General features: G+C 43.9%; 1 protein-coding gene across 1 annotated transcript in view; it reads right to left on the bottom strand.

Moving 5' to 3' along the window:
- The window catches only part of EMILIN2 (elastin microfibril interfacer 2), a 79,127-nt gene that overhangs the window by 14,013 nt on the left and 45,520 nt on the right, over positions 1-19,594 (bottom strand). The window contains exons 3-4 of the mRNA XM_006867273.1: positions 15,318-15,493; positions 8,171-10,099 (exon numbers count right to left, since the gene is read on the bottom strand). Of these exons, the coding sequence (XP_006867335.1) occupies positions 8,171-10,099; positions 15,318-15,493 (2,105 nt within the window). The remainder of the gene's footprint in view (positions 1-8,170; positions 10,100-15,317; positions 15,494-19,594) is intronic.

Below are 19,594 nucleotides of genomic sequence, written 5' to 3' on the forward strand. Positions count from 1 at the left end.
GTATGTGTGTGTGTGTGTGTGTGTGTGTATAAGTTTTAATGGTTTTCCTGTTATCCATCCCTCTTGCTCCTTTTATCTGGATTCTAAAAGCATAACTATGGGAACCTGATGAAACAAAAAGTTTGACTCATCTAATCAATATAACTAGATATGTTTTACTTTTATATATTTAGCTAATAAAACTTAGCATAAAAACAATTTACAACCTTGGAAACCCTATACAGGGTCACTGAGTCAGAACTGATTCCACAACACATAACTACCACCACCATAAAGCTACAGTAACTAAGACAGAGGGGGCATTGATAGTTCAGTAGTAGAATTCTCCCTTCCCATGCATGAAACCCGGATTCTATTCCCAGCCAATGAATCTCATACATAACCATCACGTGTCTGTCAATGGAGGTGTGTGTGTTGCTGTGATGCTGACCAGCTTTAGCAGAGCTTCCAGGCTCAGAAGGACTCAGAAGAAAGGCACTTCTAAAAATCATTGCTGTTGCCATGTCAAAGTAGGTGATTTTGTCCTCTCTCTTCTCGGTCCTTGCCATGACTCCTCCTTCCTTCTGGCACAACTTGCTCTGGATGGCTGCTATCCTGTTGTCTCTAAGGTGACATTCCACATTGCCTCTATCTACTTGAATGGTGGTCTCAGTTCTGGGATGAGAGCTGGGTGGTTATTTTTATTCTTACAAATTCCTGAGCCTTATCTCACCTCTACCACATGTCAGCTGGTGTTGTAGTTTAAGCACTGGACTGCTAACCTCATGGTCAGCAGTTCAAACCCACCAGCCATTCCTCCAAAACCCTATACAGGATCGCTATGAATTAGAACTGACTCGGTGCTTCACAACAGCAAAGCTCTGAGAGAATTCTTGCAAGCAGCTTGAGAAAGGCTCCTTTTGATGGAGTACAGCAATTGCTGCTAACACTAACTGAGCATGCCACGGGGTAAAAGGATTTGAATTCTCAGTTCAGAATTGTCTGAATTTAGGCAGTTTCTTTAGCCTTTATAGATTTATGAAAAAAAATCTAAGTCCATTGTGTTGTCTTGAACCTAAACTGTTCCAAATTAGCCAATTTCAAGGTAAGGGCCAAAGCCATAATACTGTTGGCACTGGGCCACCCTACTCCAGCCCAGGCTGCATAATTCCATTGTTATTTGAGTAGTCTGTGTCCCTTCATTCTTACAGCACCGCATAAATGAAGCAACTTGGTAAAAATAGTATTCTTAAATCTTGAATGCTCCTAAAAGAGATTTTGCTATTAGTATAATTTAAGTATGATGAAGAATTATCCTGAGACACGAGCAGAAAAGCGTAAGTGAGCTGAAAATGGAAGTGATACTGTTGTCGCTAGACTCTGATGAAACAATAGTGTGACACATCAGCAAGCTTGTCCCTTCTCGGAACCATTACATCAGAAAAGAGCTTTTCCCTGATGCATGGAGACTTTCCTCTGTCCACCCTTCTACAGAGTCCTTAACACAAGCCCTTCCCACTCTCCCAACAGTGAGGTACAGAGGAAACGAACGCTGCTAGCTCAGCAGCTAGCTCAGCATCGATGTGGGCTAGCTCAGCATCAATGTGGGACAGCCTTGGTGACCATGAGCTCAGGAGATGGGGCTGCTAGCAGCTACAGTCCTCTTAGGCACAGTTAATGAAACTCATATTTCTCCAGGATGGGCTTGGGTCCTAGGCAGAGAGAGACTCTACTGGTCATGGGGGGCGGGGGGGCGTTACGGGGGTGCAGACGTGAAGCTGCTGAGACCCACCCTCTTGTGGAGCCCATCAACAAGACAGGTAACCTCCATAACCATCCCATGTCAGATGGACTGGACCGCTGGCAAACAGAAAGGAAGAGGGTGCCTGGTAGTAAGGTTTGGAAGGGCCAGTGCCTCCTCCCATCTTGGGAAACCAGGACTGAGTACATCCATAACCACACTGGACAGACAAAGGGACTCAAGAACCTCCTTTTCATTTAGAACCAAAAGTATTCATGAATAAGGAGCTTCAGATCACTAACGTACTGAATTCAAAAGAAGGGAGATTTCTAGGCTTTCATACATGCTACCAGACCTCATGTGAGCCCCAACCCAACTGTCACGGGGGCTTGTATATTGCTAGGATGCTGAACAGGTTTCAGCACGGAGCTTCCAGACTAAGAAAGACCTGGAAATTTACTTCTGAAAACTGGCCAATGAAAACTCAGTGGACCACAGTGGTCCTATCCACAGCTAATCCTGGAGTGGAGCGGGTCCAGGCAACATCCGGTTCCCTTAGGTGTGGGGTTGCCATGAGGTGGAGCCAACTCAATGACCACTAACAACAACAACAACTAGAGGCTTCCATTTTTTAATTTATAAGAAAAGTTGTTCTCTGGTGGCACAGTGGTTAAGTGCTCAATTGCTAATTGTAAGATTTGAGCCCACCAATCATTCCACAGGAGAAAGATGTGTGGTTTGCTTCTGTAAAGATGCTCAGCCTTGGAAGCCCTAAGGGGCAGTTCTGTTCTGTCCTGTAGGGTTGCTATGATTTGGAATTGACTCAGGGACAACAGGGTTGGGTTTTGGGGTTTGGCTGTATATATATAACATCCCACAGAAGAGCCCAGGAGTCCAGCATGAGGGCCTGCTCCCTCCCGGTGTCTGCTGGTTTCACGAGTGAGCCCCTCAATTCTCTGCTTATTGAATGGTGACCAAGCGTCAGGCACTGCTTACTATTCCGCTACCTGAAAGCACTAGTCTTCATATCAACATCTATTTTATTGGGGAGCAAAGGGTTTATTTGGGGTGGCAAGAACAGTTAAGGACTTGACTACCAGCCAAAAGGCTTGGGGATCTGCTTATGAAAGGTCCCGCCTTGAACCCCTATGGAGCAGTGTAGTCTGGACACAAGGGGGTGCCATGAATAGGAAACAATTTGATGGTGACTGACAACAAAAGGAGCCCTGGGAGCGTAGTGGCTACAAGTCAGGCTGCTAATGTCAAGGTCAGCAGTTTGAAACTACCAGCCATTCCACAGGAGAAAGATGAGGCTTTCTGCTCCTATTTATATATATAAACCTTTAGGTTTACAGCCTCAGAAACCTTCTATGCAAGGTCGCTATGAGTCAGAACCAACTCCATGGCACATAACAATAACAACAAATATATGGTGGCTCAGTACGCCACAAGGTTGGAAGTTCATGCCCAACAACTGCTCCCCAACAGAAAGATGAGGCTTTCTGCTTTTGCAAAGATTTACAGCGTCAGAAACCCTATGTTGTTGTTGTATAGTGCCCTCGAGTCGGTTCAGGGGAGTGACTGGTGAGCTTGACCCACCAACCTCATAGTTCAAACTGACCTTGAGGTCGAGTGCTTATCCTATGGTGCCACACCAGGACTCCAGAAACCCAAACAGGGTCACTATGTGTCAGAACTGGCTCCAAGGTACTTAACAACAACTTATATATAACAAACATTAGCCATTTTCAACACCTAGAAGTGTGCAACTCAATGACAGCTACATTCACCATGCTGCACAATTTTCATCACTATCTAGTCCCCAAAACTTTCCATCACCCCAACTAGAAACTCCGTACCCATTCACCCTCCCCCCAGGCTCTGGTAACCACTAACATACTTTCTGTCTCTATGTAATGACCTATTCTTGATATTTCAAAGCAGTGGATTATTCAGTATTTAACTCTTATGTTTGGCTTCTTTCATTCAGCATAATGTTTTCAAGATTCAAAAATGAGAGAAACTCTGAGGTAGGTTTCATTATTAATAGATGAGGAAAGTGAAGTATATGGTAGATAAATACTTGCCAAGTCACATGGAGGAGCTGGGATTACAATCCTGGGGTATAATAAGCACTTTCCTGTTGAAATTTTCCAACAGTTTTTCATCATACTGAAAACCCAAATCCTTTATTCTAGCCTATAAACTCCAACATGATTTGATTCCTACTCCCTCTTTGACCTCATTGTCTATGGCTCTCCCTCCTGCTCACATACTTGCCCAGATTGGCATTCTTGAGTTTCCTCCACCTGGAAGACTGGTCCCAGGTCTCTGCAGGGCTCACTCCCTCATTGCTTTTATGTTTCTATTCAAACATCATCTCCACTGGGCAATCTTCCCTGAGCAAACACCTCAAATATACCCCCTAGCTCCCTCTCTATTGTCTTCCTCTGTGTCATCTTTGCTCTTGGCATTCATCATTAAATGAAACGCAATCTGTATTTGCTTGGTTGTATATAGTCTGTCTTTACCGGTCTAGAAAGAGGCATCACACCTACTTTGTTGTGTGGAAGACGAGAAAGTGATCGGATAATACCGTGTTTCTTCAGTGTTTAGAAGCTGGGCAGCCCGCTGAGTCTTAGGTGAAAGAGAAGGGCCTTTTGTCCAAGAATATAGCTAAACATTTCCATGTAGATTCAAGACTTCCTTTTAAACACCAAGAAAGAATGCCTGCACTAATGGGGAGAAGACTTGGAACATCCCAAATGCCCATCAACAAATGAATGAATACAGAATTCGCAGTCTATTCACACATACGAGGATATTATTCAGCCATAAAGAGAATTTAAGCTCTGATGCTTGCTATGACATAGATGAACTTTGAACACATTGTTGTTGTTAAGGGCTGTCGAGTTGGTCCTGACTCATAATGGCCCTGTATAGAGTTTTAGAGGAGCGGCTGGTGAGTTTGAACCACCGACCTTGTAATTCAAACCGACCTTGAATCCAGTGCTTTATATCCCACAAAAAACCACACCAGGACTCAGTAAGCTGAGTGAAATAAGTCAGGCACAGAAGGACAAATATGATTAGATTTTTATGAAATATCTAAAATAGACAAATCCCTAGAAACAGAATGCAGATTGATGGTTGACAGGGATTGAAGGAGAAATACTGTGGCTCAGTGGGATAAGCACTTGACTGTAAACAAGGTCAGTGGTTTGAGCCCACCAGCAGCCTCATGGGAGGAAGAGGAGACTGTCTGCTCCCACAGAGATTTACAGCCTCGGAAACCCTATACAGGGTAGCTATTCCGACTCCATGGCACACAACAACAACAACAACATGAGTCGGAACTGGGTTGACAACACTGAGCAACAATAACAGGGGCTGAAGGGAAGGGGAAATCGAGAAAAACAGTTTCATAAGTTTCCAGTTGCCACTGAGTCAATTCCAACATTGCATGTCCAAAGATTCCTACCTTCCCCCAAACTGTCACTCTGTCCACATAGCCCACATATATAGCCCATTACCTCAGACATAGCAGGTGTTCAGGTAGATTTTGTGGAATAAACTCATTGGGCTTTTATATAACATCTTACTCATTCTCTCTGGAGATGTGTGTGTCTTTACTGCTGAGGTTGAAAATGCTCTAAGGGAAAGGATCGTGCCTCACACATACTAGGAGTTCAATAAATGTTCTGTTGCCTTTTAACTGACCAATGGTTTCTGCCTGGGTCTCTGAGAGTCAGGCTCTAGAACCCCTAGCCCCCAGACTCAGCAAGGATAAGCAATGCTCTGCTTTTTAATTTTGGGTTCTTTTCAATCCGTGAAAGTCCATGCATCCTACATTCACAACAACGAGCTCATTCCAAAAGCATAATCTCTGGGAAGCCATATTTCTTTAAAGGGGTTTACCTCCAATTCCTAGTGCAACCGAGAATTAACACACATAAACTCCTGGGAGTCACACGTAAACTGGAAATAGCCGGTTTTATGTGCTGTTGTAAGGCACAGTCCAGACAACATTGTCCTCACAAAGGATAATCATTCTATATCTGTGACCTTTACTCAACATTCCAGAGATAGGAAGCTGAGAGGGCCCAAGAAGGACAGGGGAGGGCTATAAATAGTGTGGTGTGGTAAAGACCTGGTTCTGGCCCCTGCTCAGTCTGAATGGCCTCCTTCTCTGCAAAATCAGCACACAGTGCTTGGGGACATGCAGAGCATTTCCCTCCTGGCTGCATGAACCCTCCCAGCCCGCTTGAGGACTGGCACCTGACCCAGGACTCCCATCCAGACCAGGACACTTTTGTCTCTCGTACTCTAGCCTTCAGGTTTTATGTGTCAGCTGGGACCTGCTAGTAAAATGCTACAGGCTCACGTGAGCTCATGGAATCTCAGCTCAACAGCTAAGGGCCTGTGCCATCAGATCTTAACAAAGTATAAGAGGTGACAAAGGTGAGAAGAGGAAGACAGGTGACAGGAAATTAAGGAGAGGAAATGTCCGAAAGGCTTCCTTTGGGACACATAGCTTTCCTTGTAGACCCAAGAAGTCCAAGTTCAACTCTGGGAGAGGCCAGGGAGTTGGTGCTAGAATGGAAGACAATAGCCTGAATCCCATTCCTGCTCCAGCGCTCTGCCACCTGTGTGACCAGAGACATGCGTCCACTTTGGAACACAGTGCTCCCTTCCCATGAGGCTGCCGGGGGCCAAATAAGATGCGTTCCTGAAGTGGTCACCTTTGGGTGGACTTGAACCTCCAATCTTTCAGTTAGCAGCCAAGCATATTAACTATTTGCACAACCCAGGGAGCCTGACACATCGAAAGTGCTCGATATGTAATCTCTCTTCGTGTTCCCCTCACCTCCTTTCCTGCAGCTAGAAATAGCTATCTCAGTTCCAACGCAAATAAGAATCTGGCATAAGGAAAGCTCTGTGCTTCATGGATCATGTATTTATCCCCCAAGTAAAAAATAATTGGCTGTTTTGAATACACTCATATTATTCAAAAGTATTTCATTCATCATTCAAAAACGTTTGTGGAGTGTCTAATGTGTAACAAGCATTATTTGGAGCACTATTGATAAGCTTCATGGAACTTCACGGCACCATAAAGTTACTGCCCCTAAGCTGCTTTTATCCATGGTCCTGATGTGTCTTGGAATCCCTGAGTAATGAACTCAGTTGCTAACCAAATGATTGGATGTTAGAGTCCATTTAGAAGTGCCTAAAAAAAGAGACCGGTGATCTATTTCTGCAAAAACAGACACTGAAAATGCTAAGGAGCACAGTTTCACTCTGACACACGTGCATTTGTCCTAAATCAGAATCTACCGAGAAGGCAATCTGTTTTGGTCTCCGAATTTGAAAAGGAATATAACAACATTCCATCCACCATCATCTATGCCCTAGATCTCAGGGAATGCGAGGTAGCCCAAAGGTGAAGATGCCTAATTAAAATGCAAAAATAAGGGGTTACATGTAAATAAGTGACTATATAAGCATACAAGAGATTCCACAGGTAGAAGAAGGGACACACAACCCAATGCCCCAAGTCATTATGCCAAAACTTTGACACCAATTTGAAGCTCGCCAATATGATGCAATTGTAGTTGGTGTTGTTAAGTGCCATTGAGTTGGTTCTGACCCATAGTGACCCTGTACAGGGCTTCTGAGGAGCAGCTGGTGAGCTTGAACTGCCAACCTTGCCGTTCAAATGGCTTTTCAGTCTAGCACGTTAACCCACAGCGTCATACCACGACTCCATATGATGCAATAGATTAGTATTTTTCAATCTATTGGCAACAAAGGACCAGATTTCCTTTTTCACTGTCAATCCATTATTGACTAATACTTTTGAAAAATGCACAGATCATGTACTTGAATGCTGTAGTGATGTCAAATTATTTCAAAACCAGTTGATGTTGAGTGAGTTCCAGCTCATTGGAGACTCCCTGTGTGTCAGCATAGAACTGTGCACCATAGAGTTTTAATGGCTGTTTTTTTGGAAGTAGAACACAAAGACTTTATTCTAAAGCATCTTTGGTGGTCGTGAACCATAACCTCTGGGATAGAAGGCAATCATATTAACCATTTGCACACCCTATAAATCTTTATGAAAGCAGAAAGCCTCATCTTTTTTTCTGAGGACAAGCTACTGGGCTCAAACCACCAACTTTGTGGTTTGCAATCCAGTGCTTATCCTAAAGAACCAAAGCACTACTCCCCTAAATTATTTGAAAGATTTCTAAATAAATGCTCACTTTCGATGTTAGTATTTATCTCATTGTTACCCAGCAACAATTCATGAATTGGCACAATCCACAGACCACATCTTGGGTGGTATTGATGAAGTTTAGCAAACTCCACAAACTGTCCAAAATCTAGCAGAATACTGCCACATGCTGCAAACAAATACAAGACATGGAATAGTAAAGGTCCACTTACTTGCTGGTGGTTGAAATTTGACCAGATCTTGCAGGTCAGTAGAAATCTGGAAAACGTGGCTGTAGAACTGCTGGACAGAATTCTTCAAGCCAGAAATGTCTCTGGAATGCAAGTGGAGTGTCCCATTCATCTGCCTGATGCAGTTCCACAGACTACTCACATGCTTGTTGAGCCCTTCCTTGATCCTGTGAAGACTTCCTGAGATGGAATCTAGTTTACTGCATGTTTTCTCCATCTGAGACACCCTGCCCTCAACCAGAGAGACCTCCGTCTGGACACCTTGTGTGTTCTCTTTACAAGTGTCCAGGTCAGTAAGGACCTGGCTCTGTAGCCTCTGCAACTTCTCCTCCAGTAGACTGCAGCAATGCATCTCGGGAACCTGTGGAAATGGGAACGTCTCACCTGTCCTTTTTTGCTCGCCCCCCTGAGTAAAACCACCCTCTTCAGCATTTGTACCTCTTCGACAATTATTCATCTCATCCTGAAGAAGATCCACATCATTTTCTGTGTGATTTAGTTGAGAATAAAGGAAACTAAAGTCCTGTTGAAGTTTCTGGATACTGCGTTCAGTTTCCTGAAACTTCCTGTGCATTGTGTCATTTAGAGATTTCAAAAGCTTTGAACTGTCATCACCCACTGTGTCACCTTCCCCATGTGGCAAAATACCTTCTGTCCCATGAGGCTCTCCTTGGAAGTTTTGTAGGCAAATATCCTCAACAACTTGAACTTTATCCTTCAAGTGGTTTAATTCAGTCATGACCTGTTCATTCCCTGATCTGGACACACCTGGTATTGCTGAGCCTGAGAGAGTGAATTCCGTATCAGTGCTGTTGGCAAGCTCCAGAAGAGCGCTCCCCAGACGGTCTTCCAGAGAGTGTATTTTCTGGTCCAGAAGTTGCTTCAATTCATCTACCTCTCCATTAATGGTCCCCCGGAGGGTTTCCTCAATGTAAAAGCAATGTTCTTCTGCGTTCTTCTCTGTCACATTGATCCTGGCATCTAGCTCATTCCATCTTGCATCAAAGTCCATCTCTGGTTCTGGCACCATGAGGTGGTCAAATTCATTGTCCAGTCGCCCATTCAACATTCTGGTAGCTTCAGCAACTCTTTCAATTTTCTGGTCTAATATCTTGATCTGTTGACCAAAGTCACCATTCTTTTCGCTATTGCAGCAGTTTGTGTGCCCTGAAGGATTCTGCAGCTGGGCTCGAAGTTCATTTATTTCTTTTCTCAGGTTGGTTTCCTTCTCCCCTATGAGCTCTATCACACCCAGGTAGCTGCTCCCATAGTCGTCACACTGCTGCTGGAGACCAACCAGCTTGTACTCACACGAGTTCTTCAAATCAGCCATCTTTCTGTCCATTCCCTCGATTAGTTCCTCTCTCAGGGCATCAATCTTATTATCCACATATGCTTGGTAGAGTTCGTTGGTCGTCATGGTTACTGTAGGGCCTTGGGCAGCCTCCTGGAGTTGTTTGAGCTGCCCTTCATAACCCTTCACTTTCCCATCCAGTTCTTCCAGCTTGTCACTCTTGGTCTTTAGAGTGTCTTTGACTTCAGCCAATTCAGACTGAATGTCCTTCATGCCAGATTCTTGGTTGCTACTGTCAGGAAATTGGACTATTGCTGGGTCTCCACCAACAGCACTGTCAGGTGATGGGTGGGGGTGCAGGTTGCTGAGCCACGATACCAGTGTTTTACTGGCATCATCCTGGGTGGCATGTTTGAGGTTTTCATTCACTCCAGCTATAGAAGACTGAAGGTCAAGGACTGTCCTTGTGAGTCGGAGAACCTTCTCCTCAAGCACCTGGAGTTTCTTTTCCTGGAGTTCTTGAGGTCCCTGCTTTGGATCTTCTCCTCGACTTGGCTCGGCTGCACGAGTTGGCGACAAAGTCCTCTTGGGCCCTGGGATTTGGTTTGGTTCGTTATCTGTTACAAAGAAAGAGTTGGACATCACTTAACATTGTCTATCTTTAGTCAGTTTCTGCAAAGACAATAAGCAGAGTCCTTATAGAACATGCTTAAACTTCCTTTACAGACCCATCACCTATTTGCAGACAATTATTGTGTTAGAGTGGAAAATAGTGTCTATTTGGGAGCCAAACAGACCTCCACTTTCATTGCAGCTCTGTTTATTGTCTGCTCTTGAGCAAGTTCATGAATTTCTCTGAATTATAATTCCCTCATCTATAAAACAGAGGTACCATCTTCCCTCTCAGGACTGTTAAGAAAATATGTGCACAGCACATAATAGATTCTCAGTGGACTCTTTCATCCAGAATGGAACCCTTCTTTATCTGTTGTATCACGTGAACACATCAATCACTTTCCACATTCGTGAAATGTAGTCACGCCCCAGTGATTGACGGCAGGCTGTAATACCAAAGCCCCACCATTAACTGGTGGGTGACATGATAGCCTATGAGCAGCAAGTTATCCTCAAAGCAACTCCTGAATGTTATTTTAACTTTTACCAGTGCCCATATACTTTAAAAAAGTCACAGACATTGATTAGTCTTGTTATGCAATTGGGGAAACTAAAAGCAAAAGAGAGAGAAAGTAACTGACTTTATTGGTATCTCCCCAAAATACAGCCACCTGGCCATATATAGTAAAGTGTATAAGTCAAAGAAGACAGTCATTGAATTTTTGAGAATCTTATGCCCCCAAGAAAACAGTCTAAAAGAAAGAAGAAAAAGCTATAAAAAGTATCATAATGAGTCATAAGATAAAAATTAATTGATAGATATAGAAATAGAGATATTTCTATAAACAAATAGAGATTTGTTTTCTCATTTACATGTGGCGCTGTGGGCTAATGTGTCAGACTGCAAAGTCATTTGAACTGCAAGGTCGGTGGTTCAGGCTCACCAGCTGCTCCTTGGAAACCCTCTACAGGGTCGCTATGGGTTGGAATCGACTCAAGGGCACTTAACAACAACAACAACAATATATCTATCAAAGAGACAACCAAACCCTGCAGCAGTAGGAGACGAACAAAGAAACCATGCCCTTGAACATAGTGGAACGCAAAGAATACAGGAAAGGGGTTAACATGGACAAACCTGAAGACTATATGGAAATGTATCAAACACAAAATAGATTACAATGAAAGAAAATACACTGATACCTATTGGAAGTAAGTTTAGAATGTTACAGGCATTTGAGTTGAATGTTCATTGCTTTCCCTTATTTAAACCTTTGCAGAAGATCATGACAACAATTAGTATTTATCAAATCAAAGTGAATTTAGTGATAAAAAAAAGACTGAATTTCAGATGTCCAGACTCACAATCACATCCTTTCTCCCATGGAGAATTATAAAGAACATCCTATTTCCATACTGAAAAAAATTATTCTATCTCAAGATGTTGGAAGAAGAAAGCAAGAATTAAATCATATACAAATGAAATACTATTCTGGGCAGAAAAAATGAAAACATAGGGCAGTAAGAATGGGGGACAATCAAGGACATGGAGAGAGCTTCTCTCAAATACCACTTGCTGTTGTTGTTGTGTGCTGTGGAGTTGGTTCAGACTCATAGCAACCCTGTACAGGGTTTCCAAGGAACAACTGGTGAGCCTGAACTGCCGACCTTGAGGTTCAAACCAACCTTTCAGTCCAGAGTCACACCAAGACTCATTCAGATACCACTGTTGTTGTTAAGTGCCGTTGAGTCGATTCTGACCCATAGCAACCCTGTATAAGGTTTCCAAGGAGCAGCTGGTGAGCTTGAACCACCAACCAGTTCAAACAGCTTTGCAGTCTGATGCATTAGCCTACAGCGCCACACCACTAGTGACTGTAAATTGCTACAACTTCTTCAGAGGAAAATGTGGCAATATGAGACAAAATTCTCAGAATTTTTTCAACTCTGCAATTGCATTTCTAGAAATGTATTCCAGTAAATACTCAGCATGAGGACAAACATTTAATAGGAAAAAATGTTTATTCAAACACTATTTGTAATCGTGAAAAATTGCTCACAATTTTAGTGTCCAACAGCAGGCTACTGTTTAAATTACAACACAGTCAAACAGTCAAATTCTCTGGAGCCATTCATGATATTATAGAATACTTAATGACATGAAAGCTGTTCATTATAGATTAAGCAAAAATGTAAATTCTGAAAACAGTATGTTCTCTGTGATTCTTGTGGGATGAAGATAAACATTTCCAGAAATACCACTAAAATGGCAAAAATAAAAAAAGATGGACAGGAATAATCACCAATAACAGGTCACACATGAATTGGAAATCAGAATGGTTTTGGACTTGCTAACAGCAGCCTGGGAACCTAGGAGAAAACTAATCAGTGCTTTCAACATTCTGAAGGAAAATGATTTCCAACTTAGAACTCTAAAGCTAAAATAGAAATATTTTCAGACTATAATGCATTTTTAAAATGGATGTTTACCTCCTTCCATTGGCATCAACTCGATAAGCAGAGATGCTGGAGGATGAAGTCTATCTAGCAAAACAAGGGTATAAATGGAAAAGAGCAAGTGTATGTGTGGTAGTGGTGGTGGGTGTTACAGGAAACAGAATCCAGTGGGATAGAGGCCAATTAAGATCCCAGGATGACTGACGTAAACCAGGGAAGGAGGATCAACTAGTCCAGGTGGATCATGTGAGAAGGCTCTGGGAGAGATTTCTTCAAAAAGATGAAGCTGATGTGTCTGAACGTACGACAGTACATTTAGATAACCAGAGGAGGGTTTGGGTTGAAAACAGAGCAAAGGAAAACATAAGGTAGTTATTAACTTTAGAGGCAAAGGAACCACCTTCATAGCACATAGCTCAGTTGTAAAGCTCATCTGCATAGTTTTACAATGCAAATACTGAATCGATAAAACATGATATAACTATAGAAACCCAGTGCCATCAAGCTGATTCTGACTCACGGTGACCCTATACAGGACAGAATAGAACTGCTCCTTTGGTTTCAGAGACCATAAATCTTTACAGCAGCTGACAGCCTCATCTTTTTCCCATGGAGCAGTTGGTGGGTTTAAACCAACAACAATGTTTAGCCCACAGCACCACCAGGGCTCCTCAACTATATAGTAAAAATGGGCTATAGGAGCAGCATGTTGAGGAGTGGATGAAAGAGATTAAATTTTCATCTTCCAAAACTGAGGTATATTCCAAAAGATGGTATCGGAAGAGTTTAAAGGAATTGCCTCAGGGGAGGAGGAAATGGTGGCGATATGGTTGTTGTTCCTCACACCCATTGCTGTGAAGTCAATTCCAACCCCGGCCAGCCCATATTTTACAGAGAAGTAAGCTTAGGGAGTCCTGGTGTGGCACTGTGGGTTAATGTGTCAGACTGCAAAGCCGTCTGAACTGCAAGGTTGGTGATTCAAGCTCACCAGCTGCTCCTTGGAAACCCTATACAGGGTCGCTATGGGTCGGAACCGACTTGACAGCACTTCACAACAACAAGCTTCTTAGGGTGTTCTTGTTAGTGATCGTTACAGACGCAGACCACCAGGCCTTTCTTCCTCAGCACAAATGAAGGGCTCAAACCACCATCCTGTTGGTTAGTAGTGGTGGTTATGTGCCATCAAGTCAGTTCCAACCCATAGTGACCCTGTATTGGGTTTCCGAGGATATAAATCTTTATGGGAGCAGAAAACCTCATCTTTCTCCCAGAAGAGCAACTGGTAAACTCCAACTGCTGACCTTGTGGTTAGCTGTCCAGCTCGTAACCCACTACAAGACCAGGGCTCCTTCTTTGGGTTAATAGCTAGGCACAAACAGTTTGCAGTACCTAGGGCTCTCTCTTTTTCCTAATGGAGATGGTTACGTGCCACCACATCAGTTCCGACTCATAGCGACCCTGCATAGGGTTTCCGAGGCTGTGAATCTTTAAGGGAGCAGAAAGCCTCATCTTTTTCCTGTGGAGCAGCTGATAGATTCAAACTGCTGACCTTGTGGTTAGCAGCCCAGCTTGTAATCCACTACTCTACCAGTCCTCATAAACTATTAATGAGTCCACAGCAACCCACCTTATCTTTATCCCAAGCATAGTGGTTACAAATCAGGCTGCGAACCACAAGGTCAGCAGTTCAAAACTACCAGCTGCTCCATGGGAGAAAGCTGAGTCATTCTGCTCCCATAAAGATTTACAGCCTCGGAAACCCTGTACAGGGTCACTATGAGTCGGAACCGACTCCACAGCACACAGCCATTTAGAACTTTTCTAATTTATTGTAATTACCTGCCTGAAATTTGTCTTTAAAGAAAATTCCTACATTATATAAAGATTCCTCAACTTATATGCATTACATTCATAATAAGAAAAACTATTTTACATTTTATTTTGCATACAGTTAGGAAGCACTGCCAATTTCAAAACTGGAGAAAATGCCTTGTGGAAATATAATCATTTAAAGACAACTTAGACAGCTAATTTCATTTCAAAAAAACTAGGCAGTATTTGTAATGAGAAAAGACAAAGGAATGTAGAGCAAAATGCCTAAAAGTGCTTCTTTAGGTATTCACTGTGTCTGTGCTACTTCACTTCAAAACAAAAGTTTCAGAAACACAATTAAGATTACCCGATACCCCCAACTTTGGGCTTAACTTTGCAATGATCTCATCCAAAACAGAATGAGAATGATTCTAATTTGCCTATTATTTCAAAAAAATTATTTTAACTTCTATAAACTCAGATGAAAGTAAAGTAAAAGCAAATCAATCCTTATGACACTTGAATTGCTTAACAAGTCTGAAACCATGAGCCCTAAGCCATTGGCTTTTGCACCAAGTTGGCCCTAACTAAGTAATTTACTTGCAGAAAAGCTTGTCTTCCACTTGCTACTGCTCCTACAAATAACTGTGTCTGCCACAAGTGTCTTCTGCAGGCATTTCTGTCCACCCATTGCTGTGAAGTCCACCTAGAGGCTCCTATTTTCCGCGGGAGCAAAGTGATACTGATTCATGATGACCCTGTAGGAAAAAAACCCTGCCTGGTTGCGCCCCATCCTCACAAATGTTATGTTTGAGCCCAGTGTTGCAGCCACTGTGTCCTTCTTTTTTGCTGACCCTCCACTTTTCCAAGCATGCTGTCCTTTTCCAAGTACTGGTCCCTCCTAACCTAGCTGGTCCATGTCTAACAAAATACAAATGAGACCTTAGTTACCTGTGGCTTTCTTCATGTTGTTTCGAGGCTGACTAGGTGTAGGGCGGGGGCTCTTCCTGGAATCCCTGGGGCCTTCTTGACAGTCTCCCCCTCTAAACCCAGGACAGCATCTCCATTCCAACTGCGTCACTGTCTTGTATTTAGTGACATACCTGGGTCTGAAGTTCACTCGATACCTGCGGAAGAAAGGGGCAACATTTCTGCATTGGCTGTTGGTCAAAGCACCTTTAGGTTAGACCTGAATGAAAACTCAGTCAAGCAGGGCCCTGCCTACAAGTCTTGTGAGACTGTACCTTATACTTCTCAGACTTTGCCGTAAGCATCAATTCATTTGTTTGTTTGTTTGTTTTATGTAACTATCATTGCAGTAAGGAGATGATATGGTAACCCTGGAGTACTTGAGGGTCTGGAACCATGCATGCTCAGACAGGAAGAGTTCGTATCTATGACAGTTATATTCACCGAGGAAGTGAAGGCAGTCCTCAAGGTCCATCCACATTAAGTGTTCTACTTTTCCAGAACAGTCTAAGGAGTTCTCCCTTGTCCCTATGAATGTTGTTGTGTATCTTCTGTTGTAACTGCATTGTATCGTTGTTGTGCTGTGAAGTGTCGTTGAGTTGGTTCCGGTTCATAACAGTTTCCAGGGAACGGCTGGTGAGTTTGAACTGCTGACCTTGTGCTTAGCAGTCCAGTGCTTTTCCTACAGCGCCACACCAAGGCTCCCTGAATTGTAATAGGATGTTTAAAACTCCTTTAGTCAGTATAGTTTATCAGCTAAAATGTATATTTTCGCTTAGCCAAATAATAAAAAGGAAATAATACTATTATTAAAATTATTTGTGAAAACATCAAAAACCAAAAACATATCTATTTCCTGATGTACATGCACATCAGAGAGACTTGTGGTGACCTCTGAGGTTCTGTAGGACTGAGCTGGGTCTGGGCTGAGGACAACCCATGTGTGCTCTTGGTGGACACATCCTGGAGTCTACAACCCCCAGGATCCGACCCAAGCTCCCACTTTCTGGCTTAGAACCACCCATCTCTGGAACCTCTTCAGTTTCTCCTCGTTTTTAACACCAGCACTACAGCTGGCCTTCATTTGGGACCAGTTCCCAGTCTTTGAATCACTTCCTGAGGGTTACTGAGAGCAGCCTGCGAGGAGCTGGATGCCCAGTCACAGCTGGGGTGAGGAGGGGCTTGCAGGGAGGCCTATGGTGCTGCCAAACAACCTCATCTCAAGCACCACCTTGTGGCAGGTGGAATTCAAAGCTACGTCAGAAAAATGATAAGTGGCAAATGTAATGGACCTTTGACTTCTTTCCTGAGGGTCAAAAGCAGCACAAGGAAACCTCAGATGCTAAGGATCCACCCTGCCGTGACAGGATTCTTGCCCATAGCGCCTCACCTGCAGGCATATTGGAGTTTGTCACCCTTTGCCCTGTCACTGTTTCAGCACATCCTTTGGGACAGGATTTCTCAGGCTGGGCTATGTGTCAGAATCTAGCCAGCTGCCGTCCAATTGACTCTGACCCATAGCAACCCCATGTGTGTCAAAGAACTGAGCTCCATTGGGTTTTCAATGGCTGACTTTGCAGAAGTAGATCCTAAGCTTTTCTTCTGAGGCACCAACCTTTTCTGTTAGTGGACAAATGCATTTGCATCATGCAAAGAATCACCTAGTGGACTTTAAAAAAAATACTGACACCCTCAGAGAATCTGATTTAATTGGTCTGGGGTGGGACCTGGGCATTAGGATTTGGGGAAGCTTTGGTGGGTCCCCTTTTCAAGGAAAGCTGTAGAGAAAGCCCAGTAAGAAAAAAAGCAAGCACTATTCTCTTGTGTGTGTGTGTGTGTGTGTGTGTGTGTGTGAATGCCCAAACACCCTCCTTTGAGTCTTTTCAGTCTCTCTTATCCCCTTTCTGCATCAAGACCCACCATTTACATTTCCCCTTGTTCACAAATGAGAAAACGGCAGTTCAGAGGGGTTAAGTGACTTGCCTAAGTTCACACAGATAGGAAGTGGCAAGGTTGGAGTTTAAACTCAAGTTCTCTTCTTCTAAGCCTGTGACTTCTGCCCTTCCAGTATGCAGAAAAAGCAGGTGTTTCTGGAAATTGCCTTAAAATTCAAAGAAACAGAGATGTTCCAGAAAGCCCTAAGAGCTGCGGGGAAAGGTAAGCATGGTCTGCATTTAGCAACCACGATCTGAGTGTCTAATTCCATACAGGGACACACCAGCCCTGGATCTAATCATCACACCTACCCCAGATGCCTCTGTGTGGCCCTAGGAAACACACACACATACAAAAGAAGAAATAAAGAAAAATCCCATATCATTGTTTTGCATTCTCAAGTAGAGCATAATGCTAGAAAAATGTGTAATCTCAGAAAAACTTCGCTTCCCCTGAGCATTGAAGAGCAAATGTGAAAACGTGTTTGCTTTTGGGTTTTCTCTATTGGCCAGTAGATAACAGCCCAGCTTAAGCCCTTTTGGAAATGGATGAGCACAAACACGTGCTCTTGGGCCAGGGCCAGGGCCAGGGGATGCGGGGGGGGGGGGCGGGGGTGAGGGGTGGGTGGAGACCTCCTACCCCACCCCTAGCTGTAGGAGTGAGTATGAGAAAGTCTTGGCTTTTAAGCACACTTCATTATTTTCTTTAAAGGCAGTTATATTCTGGGGCCTGTTCATACTTAAGGAGTTCCTGCCCCTCTGTCCTCCCCCACACCTACACACACACATTTCCACCCCCGTTGTTTCCCTCCTCATCCTATGGGTCATTTCCAGCAATGGAGCCCAGGTTGACAGCGCTCATAACAAAGTTTTCAGTCTAACATGTGCAGGCAACCTTCCTGGTGGGCAGGACAGCTGGAAGTGATCAGCAGTCCCCTCTGGTCGTGGGAAAGGCTCACCGTAAGACCTTCCCTACGCATTCCATGCTGGATGACCACCCCAGAGCCTCTGAATCCCAGAGCAACTAAGCCTCTAGCTTCAATTGGGAGGGGTCTGCATCATAGTAACAGTCGGACGGTCCCAAACCTTCCCCTCTGCCGAGGCCACTGCAAAGAAATAGTCTCTCAGTGAGCATTAGAAAATTGCCTTGGTCTTTAATTCCTAAATTCTAATTTTATGGTCCAGAAATAGGCAGTTAGACACCAGCACTTTTCAAAAACTCACAAGTAATTCTCAAGTGTGAGAAGCTCTGATCCAGACACAGGTTCACTTTCACCCCTGCAGGGAATGCTCCACCTCACATGTGAGAGCCAGGGGCTGGGCAAGGGGACTAGGGGGTGTCTCCCATGCAGCCAGCTGAGCCTGGCAGGGGAGTGAAGCTAACAGGAAGCAGCTAGTGCTACACTGGAACCTCTGGCCTATCTGCACACCCCACATGCTCAATAGACATTTAGGGAGTCAGTCAGTCATTCACCTTCAGCAGGGGTGGCCAACCTGAGGGACCAAAGGAACAAAGTCAGGGTGTCAGGGTGATGCTGTCAGGGACTGTAACTGCATCCTGCCCCACAGAGAACTCTGCTCCATGGTTGTCTAGGCTGGGCCTCAGCATCTTCGAGACCACTCCAGGCCATGGCCATGTGCTCTCCCATCTCCCACCTGCTTTCTGCTTCTAATCCTCAGAAGTCCTTCTGTGGCTTCATACAGGGATTCTCCATTTTTAAGAGTTCAGCCTCATGTTTAAGTTCCAAATGGGCCCAGGAAATACTGATGAAAAAGAAGGTGACAAAAAAAAGTCTAGGAGAGAAAGGAATAGCCAGAAATATCACCATAGAAAGCTTTCAAGTCCGTCTTTTGCCTATAACTGATTGGAATACCTAAAATGGGGCTACAACGTGCCCAGTGAAGGAGGCTTCCTGCGGAGCCCCTGCATTACATAAGACCAAAGGTGGAATCCTGAACCGCATCCAGAATCTTCTGAGGTGGGAAATTTCCACTTGAAAGGACAAGCACACCAGCCTGGAACTTCGAAAGAAAGACCGACAAGAAAAATACAAAACAATATAGGCAGCCCAACTGATTACTACAAGAACAAGCAAGTTGCTCGCCTAGGAGACATTAAGGCAAGTGGTCAGGTCCCCTCAGGGCAAAACCCTTCCAAGAGACTAAGACTCAATGGGAATACACAAGCAGACATGAGCTCTGATTGGTGACCATGTTTGTCACCGATAAGGGGAAGTGAGGGAAAAACATCAATGAAGCTGTGAGCTAACTCCTGTGAACCCGGGTGGAGACCTGGTTGGCCAGCAGTGTGGCAAGACCTGGGGA

Source organism: Chrysochloris asiatica, unplaced genomic scaffold (genome assembly GCF_000296735.1).
Source record: "Chrysochloris asiatica unplaced genomic scaffold, ChrAsi1.0 scaffold00103, whole genome shotgun sequence".
Classification (NCBI taxonomy): Eukaryota; Metazoa; Chordata; class Mammalia; order Afrosoricida; family Chrysochloridae; genus Chrysochloris; species Chrysochloris asiatica.